At 43.2% G+C, this 21,381-nt stretch overlaps 1 protein-coding gene across 1 annotated transcript in view; it reads right to left on the bottom strand.

Moving 5' to 3' along the window:
• CHMP4B (charged multivesicular body protein 4B) overlaps positions 1-17,764 on the bottom strand; it is a 54,850-nt gene extending 37,086 nt beyond the window's left edge. Inside the window, exon 1 of the mRNA XM_086702008.1 lies at positions 17,431-17,764. Coding sequence (XP_086558134.1) covers positions 17,431-17,620 — 190 coding nt within the window. The 5' untranslated portion in view covers positions 17,621-17,764. The remainder of the gene's footprint in view (positions 1-17,430) is intronic.
• Between the last annotated feature and the right edge of the window lie 3,617 nt (positions 17,765-21,381).

Genomic DNA, 21,381 nt, shown 5'->3' with positions numbered 1-21,381 from the left:
CACAAAACCCTATACAAATGTGAAGTATTTCCCTGCAGAATAACCTACACTGTACTTACACTATGTAAAGAATAGTATAAAAATGTATTTCCAGGGGCACCTGGGTGGCTCAGTCAGTTAAGTGTCCAACTTCACCCCAGGTCATGATCTCACAGTTCGTGAGTTCGAGCCCCGCATCGGGCTCTGTGCTGACAGCTAGAGCCCGGGGCCTGCTTCAGATTCTGTGTCTCCCTTTCTCTCTGCCCCTTCCCCGCTTGTGCTATGTCTGTCTATCTGTCTGTCTGTCTCTCTCTCAAAAACAAATAAACATTTTTAAAAATGTATTCTCAAAGACAGGATTTTGTCCATTGATAAAATTATGAGCACTGAAGGCTATGGAGTCCTGGCCCTATCGGACACCAAAAATACCAAAACCCACGGTGATGCAGCCCACATTAGGATCCCCCAAGACTTCTGGATTGGACCAGTGACTCTGTACTCTGAATGTCAGCTTTCTCATCTCTAATGGGGGTGTGGGGTGTAATATGACTTACATGGGTGGTTGGAAAAAAATCAAACACGATCAAGTCTGTAAAGTGTATGGCATTTCCCAAAGACAGGGGAATGTTTTCATTTTCTGAAGATATTTCTAGTTCTGAAAATAATCTTTTTACTTTGAAAAAGTTTTTTAGAATGATGAAAATAACTTAAGAAAAGGTGTTTCCATACTGCTCTGTCCTTTACACCTCCAAAATTACCTCTAAAATCTAAACATGAGGGGGCACCTGCGTGGCTCAGGCTTAGTCCATTAAGTGGCAGACTCTTGATTTTGGCTCAGGTCATAATCTCGAAGTTCATGGGTTCCAGCCCTGCATCGGGCTCTATGCTTACACTGTGGAGCCTGCTCTGGATCCTCTGTCTCCCTCTCTCTGCAACCCCCCTCAAAAATAGTAAGTAAATGTTAAAAAAAAATTTTTTTAACAATAAATAAATAAAATCTAAACATGAGAAAGGCTGTCTGCCGCCACCAGCTCTGTAGCCCTGTCTGCTAAACGCAACAAGCTGGATGCCAGGCTGATACTAGCTCCCTCCTTGGACATGCCATAGAAGGCTATCAGAGCCCATTACAACTCAAAACCCAAATTTTCTAACTTCAAACTTGCCAAGAAATCTGCAACCATTCACTGACCTTGTACAAGATTCTAAAAGGAGAAAATGCTCTGGAGAGGTGGAAGCAGCTGGTATACTTGAAGGAGAATTAAGAAACTAGCAATTATTTGAGCTTTAAAAATTTTTTTAAATTAAAAATTTTTGTTTGTTTTAGAGAGAGAGCACGCATAGGGGAGAGGGGTAAAGGGAAAGAGAGAATCTTAAGCAGGCTCCACACTCAGCGGGGAGCCAGACAAGGGTCTCCTTCCCATAACCTTGGGATCATGACCTGAGCCAAAATCAAGACTCAGATGCTCAACAACTGAGCCACCCAGGAGCCCGCAATTATTTAAGTTTTAAATATCATCCTTGTTAGTTAACGTTTCAAAGTCTAATCAACTCTGGGGACACAGGCTGATCAAAGCCTTCACCCTAATGGGGAGTCTTTCTGATGGCCTGGTTGAATACCAACTCCTCCTCAAAACTCTGCAGAGAATAGCAGCCAGGCTACACATGTACAAGTCTAATTTTTGCTCTTACAACTATCAGGTCTTTTAAAGCTTATAAACAAGAAACTTACAGTTCCTGTTTATGCATACAGTAAATCATTCCTCAAGTTTATTCCTACTTTCTTTTGTAAGAAATAAGACAACTGTAAAGCAAATTTGCAATAATTATTAGAATAAGCTGTACTGGGGCGCCTGGGTGGCGCAGTCGGTTAAGTGTCCGACTTCAGCCAGGTCACGATCTCGCGGTCCGTGAGTTCGAGCCCCGCGTCGGGCTCTGGGCTGATGGCTCAGAGCCTGGGGCCTGTTTCCGATTCTGTGTCTCCCTCTCTCTCTGCCCCTCCCCCGTTCATGCTCTGTCTCTGTCCCAAAAATAAATAAACATTGAAAAAAAAAATTTTAAAAAAAAGAATAAGCTGTACTTTAAATTTAGTATTCTAAAAGTAATTCTTTTATGACTAAGCTAAGTTAAACATATATCCACTCTTATGTCCCCCTAAAGGGGATTCTGATTCAAATAAAGTGCTTTTAAAAGCACCACATATATTTCCATGTTCCTGGGTTTTCTTTCTCAGAAACTTTTTATATTAATTCAAAGTTTCAAGCACTTACACATTTTGAGTTCTTTCCTACTGTAATATTCTATTATTCTCCAAAAACTATTTGATAAAAATACAGATTCAATCAACACACACATACACACATACAGACTGTTTCAGTTACCTCCACTGCATATCTTGTACTCTGAATTCTGAATATGCTTCTAGAACAGATCACACTGTACCCTGATTATATCTGATTATTTGTTTGTCACTCTAGCTAGATTGTAAAGCATCACAGAGGCAATGACGTGCCTTCACTTGCATTTACCCAATAAACTAGGACAGTATCTGGCACACAGCTCAAGTTAATATATACTTAGCAAATGGGTTTGTGAATGAAGAAAAAGTTTCTAGCTACTCTTATTTTTTAAACTGAAGTATAACCATACAATATTAGTTTCACGTGTACAACATAGCGATTTAACATTTGTATCGTTATGACATTTACATATATTGCAAACTGATCACCATAATAAGTCTAGTTTCCATGTGTCGTAAGTTAAAACGGTATTACTGACTATATTTCCTATGCTGTACATTACACCTCATGACTTATTTCATAACTAGAAATTTGTACCTCCTGATCCCCTAACCCATTTTACTGCCTGCCCAAACCCCATCCCCTCCGCTAACCACCATTCTGTTCTCTGTATCTAGGAGTCTGGGTTTTTTGTAATCCACTTTTAAGTGAAATCATGTAGTATTTGTCTTTCTCGGACTTATTTCACTTAGCATTATACCCTCAAGGTCCATCCATATTGTTATAAAGATTTCATTGTTTTGTATGGCTGAGCAGTATTCCAAATACACTCACAACTTCTTTAATCTATTCATCAAGTGACAGATACTTGGGTTGTTTCCACATTTTGGCTATTGTAAATAATGCTGCAATAAACACTGGAAATGCATATATCTTTTCAAATTAGTGTTTTTGTTTTCAACAGATAGGTACCCAGAAGTGGAAGTGCTAGATGTGGTAGTTCTATATTTAATTTTCTTTTTTTTTTTTTTTTTTTAATTTTTTTTTTTCAACGTTTATTTATTTTTGGGACAGAGAGAGACAGAGCATGAACGGGGGAGGGGCAGAGAGAGAGGGAGACACAGAATCGGAAACAGGCTCCAGGCTCTGAGCCATCAGCCCAGAGCCTGATGCGGGGCTCGAACTCACAGACCGCGAGATCGTGACCTGGCTGAAGTCGGACGCTTAACCGACTGCGCCACCCAGGCGCCCCTATATTTAATTTTCTGAGGAATTTCCATACTGTTTTCCATAGTGTTTGTACCAATTTACATTCCCACCAATAGTGTACAAGGTTCCCTTTTCTTCACATCCTTACCAACAAATGTTATATCTTGTCTTTTTTATAACAGTCATTATGACAGGTATGAGGTGATATATCATTATGGTTTTGATTTGCATTGCCCTGATGATGAGTGATGTTGAGCATCCTTTTAAGTGCCTACTGCTACCTATATATCTTCTTTGGAAAACATGTATATTCAGATACTCTGTCCCATTTTTTTAATCAGATTTTTTAAATTGTTATTGTGGTATGAGTTCTTTATATATTTTGAATATTAATCCCTTATCAGATACATGATTTGTAAATATCTTCTCCGATTCAGTAGGTTGCCTTTTCATTTTGTTAATGGCTTCCTTCACTGTACAGATGTGTTTTAGTTTGATGTAGTCTCATTTGTTTATTTTTGCTTTTGTTGTCCTTGCCTTTGGAGTCAGATCCAAAAAAAAATTGCTAAGACCAATGTCAAGGAGCTTACCACCTATGTTTCCTTCTAGAAGTTTTACGGTTTATTTTTAAAATTTCTTCTTTACATTTATTTGTTTTTGAGAGACAGAGAGAGACACAGCACAAGTGGGGGAGGGGCAGAGAGAGAATGACTCACAGAAACTGAAGCAGGCTCCAGGCTCTGAGCTGTCAGCACAGAGCCTGACACAGGGCTCAAATTCACAAACCGTGAGATCATGACCTGAGCCGAAGTTGGATGCTTTACTGACTGGGCCATCCAGGCTCCCCTAGGAGTTTTATGGTTTCAAGTCTTACGTTCAAGTCTTTAACCCATTGAGTTAATTTTTGTGTATGGCATAAACAGTGGTACAATTTCATTCTTTTGTTATGTAGCAGTCCAGTTTTCCCAAACCCATTTATTGAAGACACCATTCCTTCTTCCATTGTATACTCTTGCCTCCTTTGTCATAAATTAATTGACCATATATGTGTGGGTTTATTTCAGGACTCTTTATTCTGTTCCATTGACTTGTGTGTCTTTTAGGCCATACTACACTGTTTTCATCACTACAGCTTTGTAGTATAGTTTGAAATCAGGAAGTGTGATGCCTCTGGCTTTGTTCTTTCTCAAGACTGCTCTGGCTATTCAGGTCTTTTGTGGGTCCACATAAATTCTAGAATTATTTGTTCTAGTTCTGTGAAAAATGCCATTGCATTAAATATGTAGATTGCTTTGGGTAGTACAGACATTTACACAATATTAATTCTTCCAATCCACGAGCAGGAATATCTTCCTATTTATTTGTATCTTAATTTCTTTCATCAATTTCTTATAGTTTTCAGGTCTTTCACCTTCTTAGTTAAATTTATTCCTAAGTGTTTTATTCTGGTTTTTTTTTTTTTTTTTTTTTTTTTTGGCTCTTTTCAGTTTATTGCACAAAGGACTTAAACTAGTCCAAGTTAAAAGCAGACCCCAAATCATCATCTTTACAAGAAGCTATAAGGTTTTTAAACAATGTAACAAAGGACAGAAAGGAAATTCTACCCATTGCGAGGAAATCCTCACTTAAGCTTCAGTGAGCCAAAGGCACTTAAAGCCCATGAACCTTCAGCTGGTTGTCCTTAGCCCGTCCAATCTCTAAGAGGGAGGAACTGGCATATATTCTTTTTTTTTAATTTTTTTTTTAACGTTTATTTATTTTTGAGACAGAGAGAGACAGAGCATGAACGGGGGAGGGGCAGAGAGAGAGGGAGACACAGAATCAGAAGCAGGCTCCAGGCTCTGAGCCATCAGCCCAGAGCCCAACACAGGGCTCGAACTCATGGACCGTGAGATCGTGACCTGAGCTGAAGTCGGACGCCTAACCGACTGAGCCACCCAGGCGCCCCTGGCATATATTCTTACACTGGTCACCCTGTAGCTAAATTACTTCTCCATATTCTGGATGCTCAATTAAAGTACTATGACAGGCAAATTTCTTCTTAAACACCTTCACTAGTTTTTGTCGTAATCATCAACAATGCTTTAGACAGTAGTAAAGGTCTTCCTGCCATTTCTTTGTTGAATTCTTATATATATAATCCTCAGTGCCAGCAGGAGGCAGATCATCACCCTTACTTGCATCAGCAAAGGGGTCAAAAGAGTGGAGGTTCTGGACAGTGGAAATAAATATGATTTCTTTTCTTTGGTGGAAAAGGCCTATAGTAGAAGGGGTGGGGAAAAGGTGGGGGGAGGTGACAGAGCATCGGGGAAGCAAGCGGGTTCAAGGGGGAGGCAGCTGAGTCCCTCTTGGTGGCTCAGTCACCAGGGCTATTTTATTCTTTTTGATGCAATTGTTAAGTGGGGCTGTTTTCTTGTTTTCTCTTTCTGATAGTTCCTTATTAGAGTATAGAAATACAACAGATTTTTGTATATTAATTTTGTACCCCACAACTTTATTTATTAATTTATTAGCTCTGAGAGTTTTTTGGTGGAATCTTTAAGGTTTTCTATATATAGTATCATGTCATCTGCAAATAGTGATAGTTTTCTTCTTCCTTTCCAATCTGGATGACTTCTAGCTACCTTCTTTTAAAAGCGACCATCTGAGGGGCGCCTGGGTGGCGCAGTCGGTTAAGCGTCCGACTTCAGCCAGGTCACGATCTCGCGGTCCGTGAGTTCGAGCCCCGCGTCGGGCTCTGGGCTGATGGCTCAGAGCCTGGAGCCTGTTTCCGATTCTGTGTCTCCCTCTCTCTCTGCCCCTCCCCCATTCATGCTCTGTCTCTCTCTGTCCCAAAAATAAATAAACGTTGAAAAAAAAAATAATTAAAAAAAATAAAAATAAAAATAAAAGGGACCATCTGAAATGAAATGCAAATGTTTACCTATAAAGCACTAAGACCAAAAAGATTTGGGATCTCAGCATCAAGGTCCCTAAACAGTACACAATATCCAAATCCATTTCAAAAGCCTTAGTTTCCTTTTCTCAAATAAATATACTACTCTATACTCAACACAGCTAGATAAAAGGAGAGGTTCTTCTGCAACTTCCAGTCACAACTCTAGATCTGAGGTGGTGTCAAATACCAAACATGAGTGTCTACACCCAATCCCCACCCCAGTCCACCCCATCCCACTCCAACCTATAGCTGCCTACTTGTTTAAGGACTAACACAAAAGATCACATTGTCATCTCAACCCTAAACTGGAGAACTGCTCCTTTTTTCAAATCTCTACCACATATGCCATTTAGGGTGCTCCTGTGGCTGGCCCTTACAGACACTACCGCACTTTAATTATTCCTGTCTACCAAGAGTATGGGCTTTCTGAGAGCAGGATCATTCGACAGGCCTCACACTTGATGAACTGGATGAATGTCTGAACTTCTGCTTTGGGACTTGTAAAGCCTTCAGCTCTAAGCAAACTCAACTGCCCTGATTGTTCAATGAGAGAAAACTTTCCTCAGCAGGTTGTGCCAAGTCCCAGGCCTAGCACCCCAAGCAATCTGGTGCTTGATTCACTCTCACCCCAAATCCAGAAAAATATCATTTTATGGAATCAAACAGGGCAGGTTCATGATGGAATTCCCTGCACTGATCCTCTCCCACCATTTATATACTTCATTATCCCATATAACTCCTTTCCCCCTGGCGGAGAAGTTCTCTGAATCTTTTTTTACTTTATCCATAAGTTCCTGAAATGTACGCTTAGGATGGCTGTAAGACTCCAGTGAAAAAACATATGGGTTATTTAGTTGTGGTAACTTTTTTTCTCTGAAAGAGCCACAGATCTGTTTAACAGATCTGTAGGATCCATTGGGTCAAGCTGTGTCTTTTTCACTGCCTGGAAATCCACACAGCATCTCAGATGGCTCCTAACACAGAACTGACTCTCAGAGAACATCTGTCCCTCCTGATGCAGAAAACTGGTGGATCAGAACACTACCAACGCCATAGAAACAGAACAGGAAACAGCCAGAAAGCCACTGAACCAAGAAATCACAACTCTCTGAAAAATCATTTCTGGTAGAAAAAAAAACTTAAAAACAAAAAATTCATTTCCTAGCCACCCCCCAACCCCCAAGTGGAATTAATTCCTCTTCACTTGGGGTTTTTATAGCACTCTATACAAGCCTCACTGGGTAAAAATTCTTTACCAACTGGTCCCCCCACTAGGCAGTAGTGCTTCCTAAGGATGGCAACTGCGCCCAACTTGTCACCAGGGTTGCCAGTGCCTAACAATCAGTAGGTCCTCATGACTGACAGCTTGACTAAATACTTCTCAATTACCCAGATGACTGACTTCTTTCATGAAGAAGGCCATTACCCCATTAGCAGGATATGTGCTTCAAGTTTTTCAAAGGTGGGGGAGCCAGATTCTACTGAACCAACCACATTCTGTGGCCTCACTGGGTTTGGAGGTAGCTGAAGGCATCTGGAAACTGATTGAGTTGGATAAGAGTTCAATCTCTGAGCAGCAACAGAAGTGAGCAAACTGACCACGAAGACAGCATCCCTGAGTATCCAGGAATGAATATTGACATGGACATATAAAAAATGCCCACTATTGTCATTTAACCCCCACAACAGAGAGGTGTCTCTCAAACTTTAATGTGCATACAAACCACCTGGGGATCTCATAAATATGCAGGTTCTGCTTCTGTAGGGCTGGCAGGGACTGAGAATCTGTATTTCTAAACATTCCCAAATACTCCCATGGACTACACTTTGAGTAGCAAAGTTGTAAAGGAGATATTAAATACTGTTTTTGCAGCTGAAAAAGCTGATGCTCAGAGATATAAGGAAACTTACTGCATATCACAAAACCAGCAAGTGGCAGAGGTGGAATATAAGTCAGGTCTTCTGATCCTAAGCCCATCACCTTTTCCACCGTACTATGCCATTAACCTTTTGACCTAAACAGCCACAACCACGGAGATGTATAGTTTTCCTGCATCCCTCAAATAAGCCCTCCAGCCAGTTTTGCCTTGTATGGAAGAGGGAAAAGGTAGAACTACAAATATCCGCTATGGGAGAATCAAGACGGCTAGATGCTTTAGTCAAGAATTTCAATCATCCAGGGGCACTTGGGTGGCTCAGTCGGTTAAGTATCCTAAACATCTGACTTTGGCTCAGGTCATGATCTCATGGTTCGCGAGTTTGAGCCCCGTGTCAGGCTCTGTGCTGACAGCTCAGAGTTTGGAGCCTGCTTTGAACTTTGACTTTCTCTTTCTCTCTCTCTCAAAAATAAAACATTAAAAAAAAAAAAAAAAGAATTTAAATCATTCAACCCTTCAGTTAAGACTCCTTAAAGGCCAAACTTTAGTGGTTCCTAGATGTTCATTCTTTTTTTTTTTTTTAATTTTTTTTTTAACGTTTATTTATTTTTGAGACAGAGAGAGACAGAGCATGAACGGGGCAGGGGCAGAGAGAGAGGGAGACACAGAATCGGAAGCAGGCTCCAGGCTCTGAGCTGTCAGCACAGAGCCCGACATGGGGCTTGAACTCACGGACCGCGAGATCATGACCTGAGCCGAAGTCGGCCACTTAACCGACTGAGCCACCCAGGCGCCCCAAGATGTTCATTCTTTTATTAATGAAAGGTCACCAGAAACATAATTTGCTTAAAAACAAAAAACCAAAAACCTGTCTCAGTGATATGGAAATTATCAGGGCCATTTAGTACACAGAATCAAATTAATTCCTAAACAAATGGCTAGCCCTGCATGTTCTGGCCTATGCTGCTCAGACCTTGGCTGGAATATTCAGAAATTCAGCTCTGCTCACTCCACAATTTAAAGGAAACACCGATAAAGAGGAGCACATCCAGAGGAGGGTAACAGGGAAAGAACAGAAATACCTGGCAACAGCCAACGGAACAGAGATCTGTCCTAGAGAAGTGCAGGCTTGAAACATTAAGCACTATCTTCCCTGATTTATCTTACTGAAGGAGGATTAGACCTGTTCTCTTTGGCCCCAAGAGGCAGAATTAGCAATTAGCTTTCCCAATGGAAGAAACGCTGTTCACAATCCTGTACTGTCAGAGCCAGGATTTGCCCCCAGGCCTTGTACCACATTCTTTTTATGAGCCCAAACTGCTTCCCTACAGAGCTACATCCTCAACCTGTACTGCAAGTAGGCACTACAGGAAGAAAGATCTCAGTTCCAAAGAAAGGTGATTTTATAGTCAGAGCTATCCAAAGACAGACGATGCTGTAGTATGGGAGGATAGAGCACCTAATACAAATCCTGTCAGCAAAGAGGTTCAATCGGAGGTTAATCGCTTGGCAGGAATACTGCAAAGGGAATTTGGGCACCGGATGGGTGGCTGGGTGAAATGAACCTGCCAACCCTCAGAGATGAATTAATCTATTCCTGCTGTATTGTCCTCTAATACTTCATTTGTACACTTACCATGCTTTGCCTTTTATCAGTTACTTGTACATGTATGTGTCTTCCTCACTGAAGTGTAAGCCCTTGCAGGGAGAAAGTAGTGTCTTATCCATCTTTATATCCTTTATTTTGCCCAAGACTATACATGGGAAACCAAGGACACATTGACATCTCTCCTATGTTCCAGGCACTCTGCTAGGCACTTTACATGTATCATCTTATTCCATATCCTCACAAGAATCCTAAAAAATAAGTATTATTTTTCCCCTTTGTATAGATGGGGATATTGAAACTCAGAGAGGATAAGTAACTGCCAAGGTACTGCTGGTGAGTGGTGAGGCCAGCATTCAAACAGAGAAATCTTTTGCCTAAACCATCATGCTGCCTTCCTCCCAGGAGGAACTCTATAAGCATCTGCTGGTTTGAGCCAAACACCTTAAAAACAGGCTATTATATCCAGATAGGTCTGTTCTTGTTTCCTGTTGCTAAGTTCAACTTTTCCTTCTAAATATAGCCATCTATCCTCAAAATGACCATTCTAAAGTTGTATTGTTTGAAGATCCTCTCACTCTTTTAAAGACAATGGCAGAGCATAAAAAATTCTGGGCAAGAGGCCCAAATTTTCATAAACCTTTCCTACCCAAAGGAATTCCTCAAGACTCCAAGAGCTTCCCTTCTCCCATTCAGCCCTGGCTCCACCTCAGGGCTCTGGACCACTGGAAACAAATCAGGTCCTGGCTTTCTGCCTCAGGGATATAGGGCTCCCATACATCTTCACAAGCTATTTTCCAAGATCTCGCTCTCTGCACACAAACCCAACCATGGACAACACTAAATTTCCCTGAGCAAAATAGTCAAGCTCAAAGGTCCTCACATGTAGCTAAACTTCCAAACAAAATCTATCTTGAATTTCAAAGCACATTATAAACCTCCTGGCAGGCACTTAAAAATATTTAATCTCCCTGCCAAATGGGGCAAAAAAAGATTTTTGTCATTTGAATCAAAGGCACCAGCATGTTTGGACAGCCAACACATAAGGCCTCTCTGACACTCCATCTGTCTTAAGAAGTAAACCAAACCCAATCTGGCCAGCCATTTCTTCAAACAAGAAACTTAAGCGTCACCAAGGGAAATTCCCACTGCTCAGTTCCCTGGGTGAGTTTTGGATTTTCCATCCCAGGGCCTCCGGAAAAGGAGATCCTGCTGACACATGCACCAATAAGATGCTGTACTTTTCTACCTGATACCCTGAGTCTAGAGAACCAAAAGGCCACATTCACTATCAATGTAACTTATTAAGATGTCTTCCCACATGCTAACATTTTAAAGCAATTCTATTAAACATGAGAGAGTCACCCTGGCTCCAGCAATGAACAGGACTTAATGATGATGTATTTCCTGTGAGCACACAGCCTCTCTACATCCATCAGACATTTTCGACTAAACCTAAATTAACCTGTAAATGAACTGATTTGCATCCATAAATCCAATAGACATGTATTGGTGTAGGGTGTTTAAGGTACCCAGTCTCATACCCATTTCTTAATCTTATACAGTTCTTGTTAAACTAAAATATGATCCTTTCTACAAGTTGTTTTCATCTTTATTAAAACAGGACAAAAGGCAAATCTGAACCACCTAGGGTAGATACTTCATAACTCATTACAATGCCTTAAGAAGAAAAAAAAATCTTTGATATTTGATCATGTCTTAGGGATAAAACTAACAGGGTACTGTGGAAAGGAACCAAAAAAAAACACCTAAGTTTGAGTGATTTTTGTCAGTTCACCTAGACTGATTTCCATCCACTTCTCAGTTAAAGGACTTTTCCATTTTGACAATCAAACCAAAGAAATCTGAGCAGCAAGGGGCACCTGGGTGGCCCAGTCAGTTAAGCAGCCAGCTCTTGGTTTCAGCTCGGGGTCATGATCTCTCAGTTTGTGAGTTTGAGCCCTGTGTCGGGCTCCACACTGACAGTGTAGAGCCTACTTGGGATTCTCTCCCTCTCTCTGCTCCTCCCCTGCTCCCATACTATCTCTCTCTCTCAAAATAAATAAGTAAACTTAAAAAAAGAAAGAAACAAACAAACAGACAAACCTGAGCAGCAAAACCTTTACCAGAAAAGTATACTTTCATACCCACAATGTGTCACACTTTTTTATATACCATCTTAGCTCATCTTCACCAAAGGTTATGTGAGATGACTATTATTTCTACTTTATACAAAAGGAAAGGTGATGATATTTAAGTCCCTTGAATGGCAGGGACCATGTCTGGTTTCTCTATATTTCCAGCACTGAGCATGGGGCCTAGGACACAGTTTAAGAGCCTACCACATGCTTAAGAATGAATATGTGGGGTGCCTGGGTAGCTCAGTTGGTTGAGTGTCCAACTCTTGATTTCAGCTCAAGTCATGATCCCAGGGTCATGAGATTGAGTCCTGCATTGGGCTCTGAATCAAGTGTGGAACTGCTTAAGATTCTCTCTTTCCCTCTGTCTCCACCCCCCCCCCCAATAAATTAAATAAAATAATTTAATATAAAAAGAATGAATACATGACTAAAGGAAAGGAAAAGAAATTTGGCAAAAACATGCAATCCAAATTTTGCTCCAGGCCCCTAACTAAAACTACTTCCTAGAACACACCTGTGCACTGCAAATAATCTACTTGAGCTTCAGAGATTTGTTTTATTTATTTTTAATTTTTAATTTTAATTTAATTTTATTTGAGAGAGGGGGCGGGGAGAGGGAGAGAGAGAAACCCAAGCACGTTCCACACACAGCATGGAGCCCAATGCTGGGCTCGATCTCACAACCCTGAGATCACAACCTGAGCTGAAATCAAGAGTCAGACGTTTAACTGACTGAGCCACCCAGGCACCCCTTCAGAGATTTGTTTTAAAGGACAATTTATCATCTTTCCAATGTGTATGCCACAAGGACCTGGCCGGGCTGGGCAACAGGGCCGGGCGTGGTCCTATCTCACTTCTTTTCCCCCCACTCAGCACCACACCTTGCCCAGGTGGGTGTTTAATGAGCCGAGTGATGACAAAGGTAATGATGATGCCTTCAGCCATCATGGGAGTAAACAGAACACAAGATGCCCACAGCCACCAGAAGAACTGGTCTCTGAATCAAGTTACATCCTCTCTTGAGCCTCATTTTCTTCTCTGTACAATGGGAGTAACAGAACATAGTCAACAGATGGTTTCCATTAATTTAATAGATACTTACTGAACATTAACCATATGTCAGACCCTATGCTAGGGGACACAGTGATGAACATAAGCATCCAACCTACCTCAAGGAGTTCATAATCTCACAATGGATGCTGTGAGACTCAGGAAAAAAGAAGTTTTACAAACTTCAAAGGACTACACAATTATGAAGTATTGCTCCTCCTCTGTGTTTCTCAGCTTGATTAATGGCATCACCATCCACCCAGTTGTCCAAGCTGTAAACCTGGGAATCGTCCTCAACTCCTCCCTGCTTCATCCTGCCCCCAAGTCCCATAAATCACCAAGCCTCTTTTGATTCTCCTTCAGAAAAGTCTGACATGCATTACTTCTCATCTAGTTTTTCACGCTTCTACTCTAGGCCCTTTGTTCCCACCTGAATAATTACAAGTCTCCTTATAATAATGATAATGGCAAGCATTTATTGATCACTTACCATATGGCAGGCATATGCTAAGAGCCTTGCACGCATAACACAATTTAACCCAATAAGGTAGATATTAGTACTCCTATTCACAGAGGAGAAATCTAAGGTTCAGAGTAACCAGCCCAAGGCACCAGCTAGTAAATGATAAATCTACAGCTCAAATCATGTCTATGAGATTTTCTATCCTTATGTCTTAATGGATTCCTGCCTCCAGCCCCTTCCTGGTTGGTCTACACTCCTTACTTACTTTTACGCTGCTGCTGGTATACTCTTTGGAAACCTAAGCTGATCTGTCTCTTCTGCATTAAGACAGCCAGTGGCTCCTCAGCATTTCCAGGTTGAGGTCTGAGGCTACAGGCCAGTCTGCAGTTACTTATCTGCTGTCTCACCCCATATCACTCTCACTGCTCCCAAACTCCCTGCTGACCCGTCTCACACTTCCCTCATCTCTGAAGCCCCCCCTTGCCCTTTCCCTTCCAGACAGGAACCTCCTCCTATGCAGCCTCAGACCCATGTTCACACGTTTCAGCACCGACTGGTATGTTTCTCTCCCTTCTCTACCCCTTCCTCTCTTCCTCCTCCTACTCCTTTTCCTCCTCCACTCTCTCACTCTCTCTTTTACACACACACACACACACACACAAACTACAACAAAAACACACCCACTATCAATCCTGAATTCCTGGAAGGCACACACAGTGTATTTCCATCTGATTGTGCAGATCCCACCACAGTAGCAAGCCAATAAGTGACTAACTGGATGGTATGTGGTGGTGTTAATACCTCACAGCACTATCCCAATAGGCAGATAAGACTTTGATGCTAAAAGACCTCTGGTCTAAAAGACCAGAAGATGCTAAAAAAGACGGGCAGCTTATAGTAGCTCCTGTCCTCTCAGCCAAACTCAAAGAGACAGACTGGGGGCACCTAGGTGGCTCAGTCAGTTAAGTGTCTGACTCTTGATTTTGGCTCAGGTCATGATCTCGAGGTTTGTGGGTTCAAGCCCTGCATCAGGCTCTGCACTGACCATGAGAAGCTTGCTTGGGATTCTCTCTCTCTCTCTCTCTCTGTCCCTCCCTTACTCAAAATAAATAAATAAACTTAAAAAAAAAAAAAGAAAAGGAAGAAGACAGACTGTTTTCAGCAAAATTATTACAACGAACTGAGATTGGTCCTCCACAGTCTGCTGGTACCCTCTCTAAGCCTCTTGAAAGAAAATTCAATCACCTCTAAAACTGCAAAAACTAAACTAGCTCCAGACCAAAAGACCTCAGAAGAATCTCCCTCTCAGATGGGAGATGAGGTAAAGTGATACCCTCTCCTCCAACACCCTGCAACAGGCAAAGCGTTCCAAAATGCAGACTGCTAAAAACAAAGACTCTAATCAACAATAGAGGATCCTGACTGAGGAAGAGTCATCAGAGAAAAAAAGCTAGAGGCAGCAAAATCTAACCCCGTTCTCTATCTCCAGGGCTACCTACAACTGGCATCCAGGCCACAAATGGACTACAGCAACTATCTCAGGCCTCCTTGCTCCCACTCTCACCCCTGACCTGTGTACTTTCCAAAGAGCAGCTAGATGGTGTTTTTAAAACTTTATCAATGATAAGGACACACATACCCTGCAACATCTTGCCACCCACTTGAAATAAAATCCAAACTCTACCAGGAAGTCCAAGGTCCACTCAATCCCCATCTTCCTAGTTCATACCACTCTCCCCTTCAATTGCTACATTCCAGACCCAGAGGTCTTCTGTTTCTTAAAACAGGCCAACCTCCAGACCTTTTCTTATGCTGTTTTCCCTGAGTGGAAAGCTCCTCCTCTAGCTTTTTACAGAGCTGGTTTCTTAAGGCTCAGTTCAAACTTGACTTTTTAATTTTTTTTTTTCAACTTTTTTTTTATTTATTTTTGGGACAGAAAGAGACAGAGCATGAACGGGGGAGGGGCAGAGAGAGAGGGAGACACAGAATCGGAAACAGGCTCCAGGCTCCGAGCCATCAGCCCAGAGCCTGACGCGGGGCTCGAACTCACAGACCGCGAGATCGTGACCTGGCTGAAGTCGGACGCTTAACCGACTGCGCCACCCAGGCACCCCCAAACTTGACTTTTTAAAAAAGGTCTTCCCCTGGCACCTCTTTTCCCATTCCATTGCACCCTATCAGATCATCTTTTTTTAAGCACCCACCACCACTAGACAATATTTTTTTCACTTATTTTCCTATTTCTGTCTTCTCATTAGGGTGGAAGCTGTGCTTTGTTCATCCTGTGAATATGCAGCAAAGAAAAGCACTCATGGGGCGCCTGGGTGGCGCAGTCGGTTAAGCGTCCGACTTCAGCCAGGTCACGATCTCGCGGTCCGTGAGTTCGAGCCCCGCATCAGGCTCTGGGCTGATGGCTCAGAGCCTGGAGCCTGTTTCCGATTCTGTGTCTCCCTCTCTCTCTGCTCCTCCCCCGTTCATGCTCTGTCTCTCTCTGTCCCAAAAATAAATAAACGTTGAAAAAAAAAATTTTTTTTAATAAAAAAAAAAAAAGCACTCAAAAAAATTTTTTCCAGAGTATTTGTTGACTATCAGCAGAGAAGCACCCTCAGGATAAGCTATTCTGTTCTTCTGTTAGAACGAAGAAAACTACTATTTAGCCCCTACTATGTGCTGTAAAGTCACTGTAAAGAAATGATCTTCTTTCAGAGAGGTAAAGTAACTAGCTCAAGGTCACGCAGCTAGTAACTAGCAGACTTCTAAATTAAATACTTGTTTGTGCAGTTCCTCAATCCCTCTCACCTTTGCTTCCCTCTGGGGGCGGGAGGAGGCGTTGTCACCCTATAGTTCAATCTCATATTGCCATAACAACAAAATGATCAAATATCTCTAAACTGCTTTACAGTTACTAAAGCATTGTCACGTTCACCTTAAGAAGAATACAAAGCACTTGCCCAGAAAGCCATACAACAACAGAAGTATATTAAAAGCATGCCTCGAGGTTCACTATCCCCACCCTGACCCCCAGTAGAGGGGACTGGGAAGGAGTCACGGCCAATGGAGGAATGGAGTCCTATTTCTGGTTCAGAGGGATGGGGAAGGGATGGGGAAGGGATGGGGAAGGGATGGGGAAGGGATGGGGAAGGGATGGGGAAGGGATGGGGAAGGGATGGGGAAAGGATGGGGGAAGCCATGGGGAAGCCGTGAGTCACCCGTGAAGGCTTCTGCTGCTACCAGAAACTCTGATAAGCCCTGGCTATGAGACAGCAAGCAGTGAATCACAGATCTGGAAGGCACTTGCTGATGGACGGGGAAAATGAGGCCTCAAGAAGGAAAGCAACTTACTCAAGTTCACTCAGCAAGTGAACAGAGACGGTACCAGGGGTCTCCACTCTCCCACTCCCCTTTTCTTTCCATCAAGGAGGTCTCTCAAGGCGAATTGTGAGTGGGAAATGGGGGAAGGGCTGGGGCAGCTCCTAGACCCCCCACAGAGGGTCAGGAGAAGGCAGGGCGAGGACAAGGAAGGGTACATGAGTTAGGATGGGGGGCAGAAATGAGCCAATAAGGAAGAGACAGCAGTGTCTCGAAGGTGGGTGAGGGCAGGCCTGAGAGAGGAGGAAAAGGCGGAAGAGAACAGAATATAGGGCGGGCGGAGGGAAGTGCTGAGAAACCAGGCTCCGAAGGGGCCTGGGGGGTAGGGAGAGCCTGAGGGGAAAGGCAGGAATGAGAGTCTGATGGTGGAGGCGTCCAAGGCCCCAAGGGACACTCAAGGGAGCCAGAGGGGAGGGGTCCGGAAAGGCCCAGAAGGGAGTCTGACCGGGGAGAGTTCCAGGGTCCGGGCAGCCCCCGGGGCGTGTCTGACGACGGTGGAGTCCGGGCCCGGAGAGCCTGAGAGGAGCCTGAGGAGAGTCCGAAGGGACTGGGCCGACTCACCGCGCTTGTTTTTGGTGCCGTGCTTCTTGGCGGCGGTCAGCTCCTGCTCGATCTTCGTCTCCAGGAATTCCTGCTTCTTACTTAGCATCTCCTCCGTGTCCCGTAGCCGCTGGATGGCATCCTGAGGGGTCGGGCCGCCCTTGCCGGCCTTACCCCCTCCGGCCCCGAACAGCTTGCCGAACACCGACATGGTTGCTGCTCGCCGCGCCGGCCTGCGCCGCCCGCTCCGGCTCGGCTCGGCTCGGCTCCAGCGCCCGCTCCTGGCCCCGCCGCTCCCTGCCGCCACAGGCCTCTCCGCCGCCTCCGCCCCGCAGCTGGGCTCGGCCGCGCCACCTCCCACAGGCCCCCACGCCCGGGGCCGGACGGCGTCAGAGCACTACGTCGCTGACTACAACTCCCGGAGGGCAACGCGCCGGCCGTGCCTCAAATCTAATGGAAGGAGGCGCACTGCATGCCGGGAGACTATAGTCTTCCGGCTTGAGGCGCTCCGCGGCGCGTCTTTTTGGTCCAGCTAGAGTCAAAGGGCGAGGTGGCATGCTGGGAAATGTAGTCTCCTTGGAGCCCGTCCTGTAGAGGTAGAAGGACTAGAAGAGAAATAACAATATTTTTCAAAACGTTAATTAGCATTATGTACATTCTGTGATCCAGGAATTGTGCAAAGTGCTTCACACACATTATCACATTTAATTCTCACAAACCTAATGATAGATAATACTGTTCCTATTTTGTAGGTGAGTAACCAAGACTCAGAGAAACTGAGTGGCTGACTAGCTTAATTGACTAGTCCTGTCTTTGTATACTTTGTTCCCTCTACCTAGAATGCCTTTCTACTCTTTATTCGCCTAGCAGGTTCTTGGAAACCTAGTAGAAACTAACAGCCTTGGCACTGGAGTTAGACTGCAAAGGTTCAAAACGCACCTTGCAACTTAGGCAAGTTACTTCCCCTACTCTGTGTGCCTTCCTGTCTGAAACTGTAAACTAGAAATGATAATAACAAGACCACCTCCAAGTTTATATGAGATAGGTAATGTAAAGTGCTTATTTAGCATGGCCTAGCTAGGTGCTCAAAAAGTTATTCCTTATTCTTGGTCATCATTATACACACTAATAATTAAACCAGGAAGAGACCTAGAACTTTCAAAAGTAGTAGAAGTATTGAAGAGTTTTTTGTCTGTGCACTATACAGATCACTGTGGTTATGGGGCCACATTTCATTGTTTTCCCTTGTCCTTTGCTGTCAAGAATCACTTCTCCCTTGGGGCACCTGGGTGGCTCAGTCAGTTAAGTGTTCAACTCCGTTTTGGCTCAGGTCATGGTCTCCCAGTTTGTGAGCCCCACGTCGGGTTCTGCGCTGGCAACTGGGAGCCTGCTTGAGATTCTCTCTCTCCCTCTCTCTGACCCTCCCCTGCTCATGGTCTCTCTTTCTCTTTCTCTCTCTCTCTCTCCCTCAAAAAAAAAAAAAAAAAAAATCACTCTCCATCCATTAGCAGTGAGGCAGCATCTAGTGGCCAATACCTACCCTAAGCCAGCATTCTAATTTGCTGCTTCCAATCTTTTATTTGGAAGTCTTGTTACTTGTCACTTAGCCTTGTATGAAATCAAAGGGTAAACCAGTTCTGAGTGAGGGTCTGAAGTGCTCTCCAATAAAGAAAAACATAGCTTCTCAAAGTGCTTTTTTATCCCTTTCTGGATCTTCCAAAAATGTGAAGTTGTTTTGAAGAGAGTTTCAAATAAATGAAAGTTTAACTGAAAATTTTCTCTATTATTTCACATACAAGTCTTGTCTCCTTCCCAGACTATGATCTACATGTAGATAAAAACCTACCTCACATTAAAAAGAATTTTTTTTTTAATACCTCAGATGTTGTTGTTCTTATTGTAATCAGCCACAGTCCCAGCCTACATACACGGGGAACCATTTCCAGAGGATGGGAAAGTTTATTTCACCCAACTTTCCAGGTTGGAAGGAATTTTTCAAATGTGAGAGACATGCCAGAACTGTCAAGAATCACAGCTGCATAAATTATGAAACATAAGTCACACTTGTGCTTGTTTTGTAATTGAGATATTGCAAGGTTTTATCAAAATACAAAAATATCAATAAGGAGGCTTCATTAGTGCCTCCTCGTGGCTACAGCAACCCCTCCATACTTAAGCAATTTATTTCCTCCCCTCTTACCTAAGTCATGCTGCAATCAGGCATACAGGTAGCAAAAGACTTGCTGGCTTTGAGCCATGACTCAATGAATGTATGAGCAGGAGACACTATAGGCCTTACCACCATCAATGTCTTATATTGCTGTGGGATAAACTGAGGGTGATAGCAGAAGCCCTCATGTCATAACTGGAGCCTAGAAAAACATCTTAGGGATATAGTAACAGAACATTTCGATTCTATCTTGAGTACCAACCCCAGTCAATTGGTGTAGGGTGCTCAGATTGCTGGATTGAGAAGAATTCTGAGGCTGCATCAGGACTCCCTGAAAAATGTGCTGAGATCTATTTGTGATGTCTACCTGGAGTGTGGGATAGGAAGTGGTGATATTTGGGCAAGGTAGCTGCGATCCTGGCTGAGAATCCAACTGCCTTGGTAGAAATTCATAGGGTGGGTTGACTCAGCACAGGAGAGCCCGGGGTTTTCCTGGAATTCATTTTTTTCTGGTCTCTTGGGCAAATGCACAGCCTTTTCAAGCCATGACTGACTGGTGCTAAAAATTATGTGAAAGGGGTGTCTGGGTGGCTCAGTTGTTTAAGCGTCTGTTGATATTGGCTCAGGTCGTAATCTCATCGATGGTGAGTTCAAGCCCCACATCGGGTTCTGTGTTGACAGCACAGAGCCTACTTGGGATATTCTCTCTCTCTTTCTCTCTCTCTCTCTCTCTCTCCTTCTCTCTGCCCTTCCCTCTCTCTTTCTCTCTCTCTTTCTCTCTCTAAATAAATAAATAAGTTTTAAAAATTATGTGAAAAGACTGACCTATCATTACATGCAACAACCTGGATGATTTGCAGATATTAGGTTGAGTGACAGAAATCAGACTCAAGTCTGTATGATTCAATTTATACAGAGTTCAAAACCAGGCAAAACTAATCTATGGCGATAGGTGTTAGAATAGTGGTTACCTTCAGGTGTGGTACAGACCAGGCAGAATGATATTTGTGGGGTGCTGGACAGGTTCTATATCAAGATCCAGTGGTGTTCACCTGTCTGTATACAAATTAACCTGTCTTCATAATGAAGATAACTGCCCTTCACATATCTTATGTACTTTACTAAATATATTGCCATTTTTAAAACTTGTCTGGTAAGAGCAGCAATAGAAGCATACAGTTTTTATTAATTTGCAAAGTACTCTCACTTACAAAATCTCATCTGCATCCACCAAAGCCCCAAGAAATAAGCATTACTATACCATCTACTGCTTACTGTTTATTTATTTTTTTAATGTTTATTACTTTTTTTTTTTTGAGACAGAGAGAGACAGAGCATGAACGGGGGAGGGTCAGAGAGAGGGAGACACAGAATGTGAAGCAGGCTCCAGGCTCTGAGCTGTCAGCACAGAGCCTGACACGGGGCTCGAACCCACCAACTTCGAGATCATGACCTGAGCTGAAGTCTGCCGCTTAACTAAGCCACCCAGGCACCCCTAGAATTTGCTGATTTTTAACTGTAAAAAACAGAGTACATCCAACACCCTTTCCTGATAAAAAAAAAACCACTCAACAAAGTAGGAATAGAAAAGAGCTGCTCAATCTGATAAAGAACATCTATGAAATGGGGCGCCAGGGTGGCTCAGTTGGTGGAGCATCTGACTCTTGATTTTGGCTCAGGTCACGATCCCAGGGTCGTGGGATCGAGCCCTGAGTTGGGATTCTCTCTCTTTCCCTCTGCCCCTCTCCCCCACTCAACACGTTTTCTCTCTCTCTCTCTCTCTCTCTCTCTCTCTCAATAAA

Source organism: Puma concolor, chromosome A3, assembly GCF_028749965.1.
Source record: "Puma concolor isolate L17-30 chromosome A3, mPumCon1.1.hap2, whole genome shotgun sequence".
In the NCBI taxonomy this organism is placed as follows: domain Eukaryota; kingdom Metazoa; phylum Chordata; class Mammalia; order Carnivora; family Felidae; genus Puma; species Puma concolor.
Note: the sequence above shows the minus strand (reverse complement) of the source record. Positions and strands in the feature narration are given on the sequence as shown.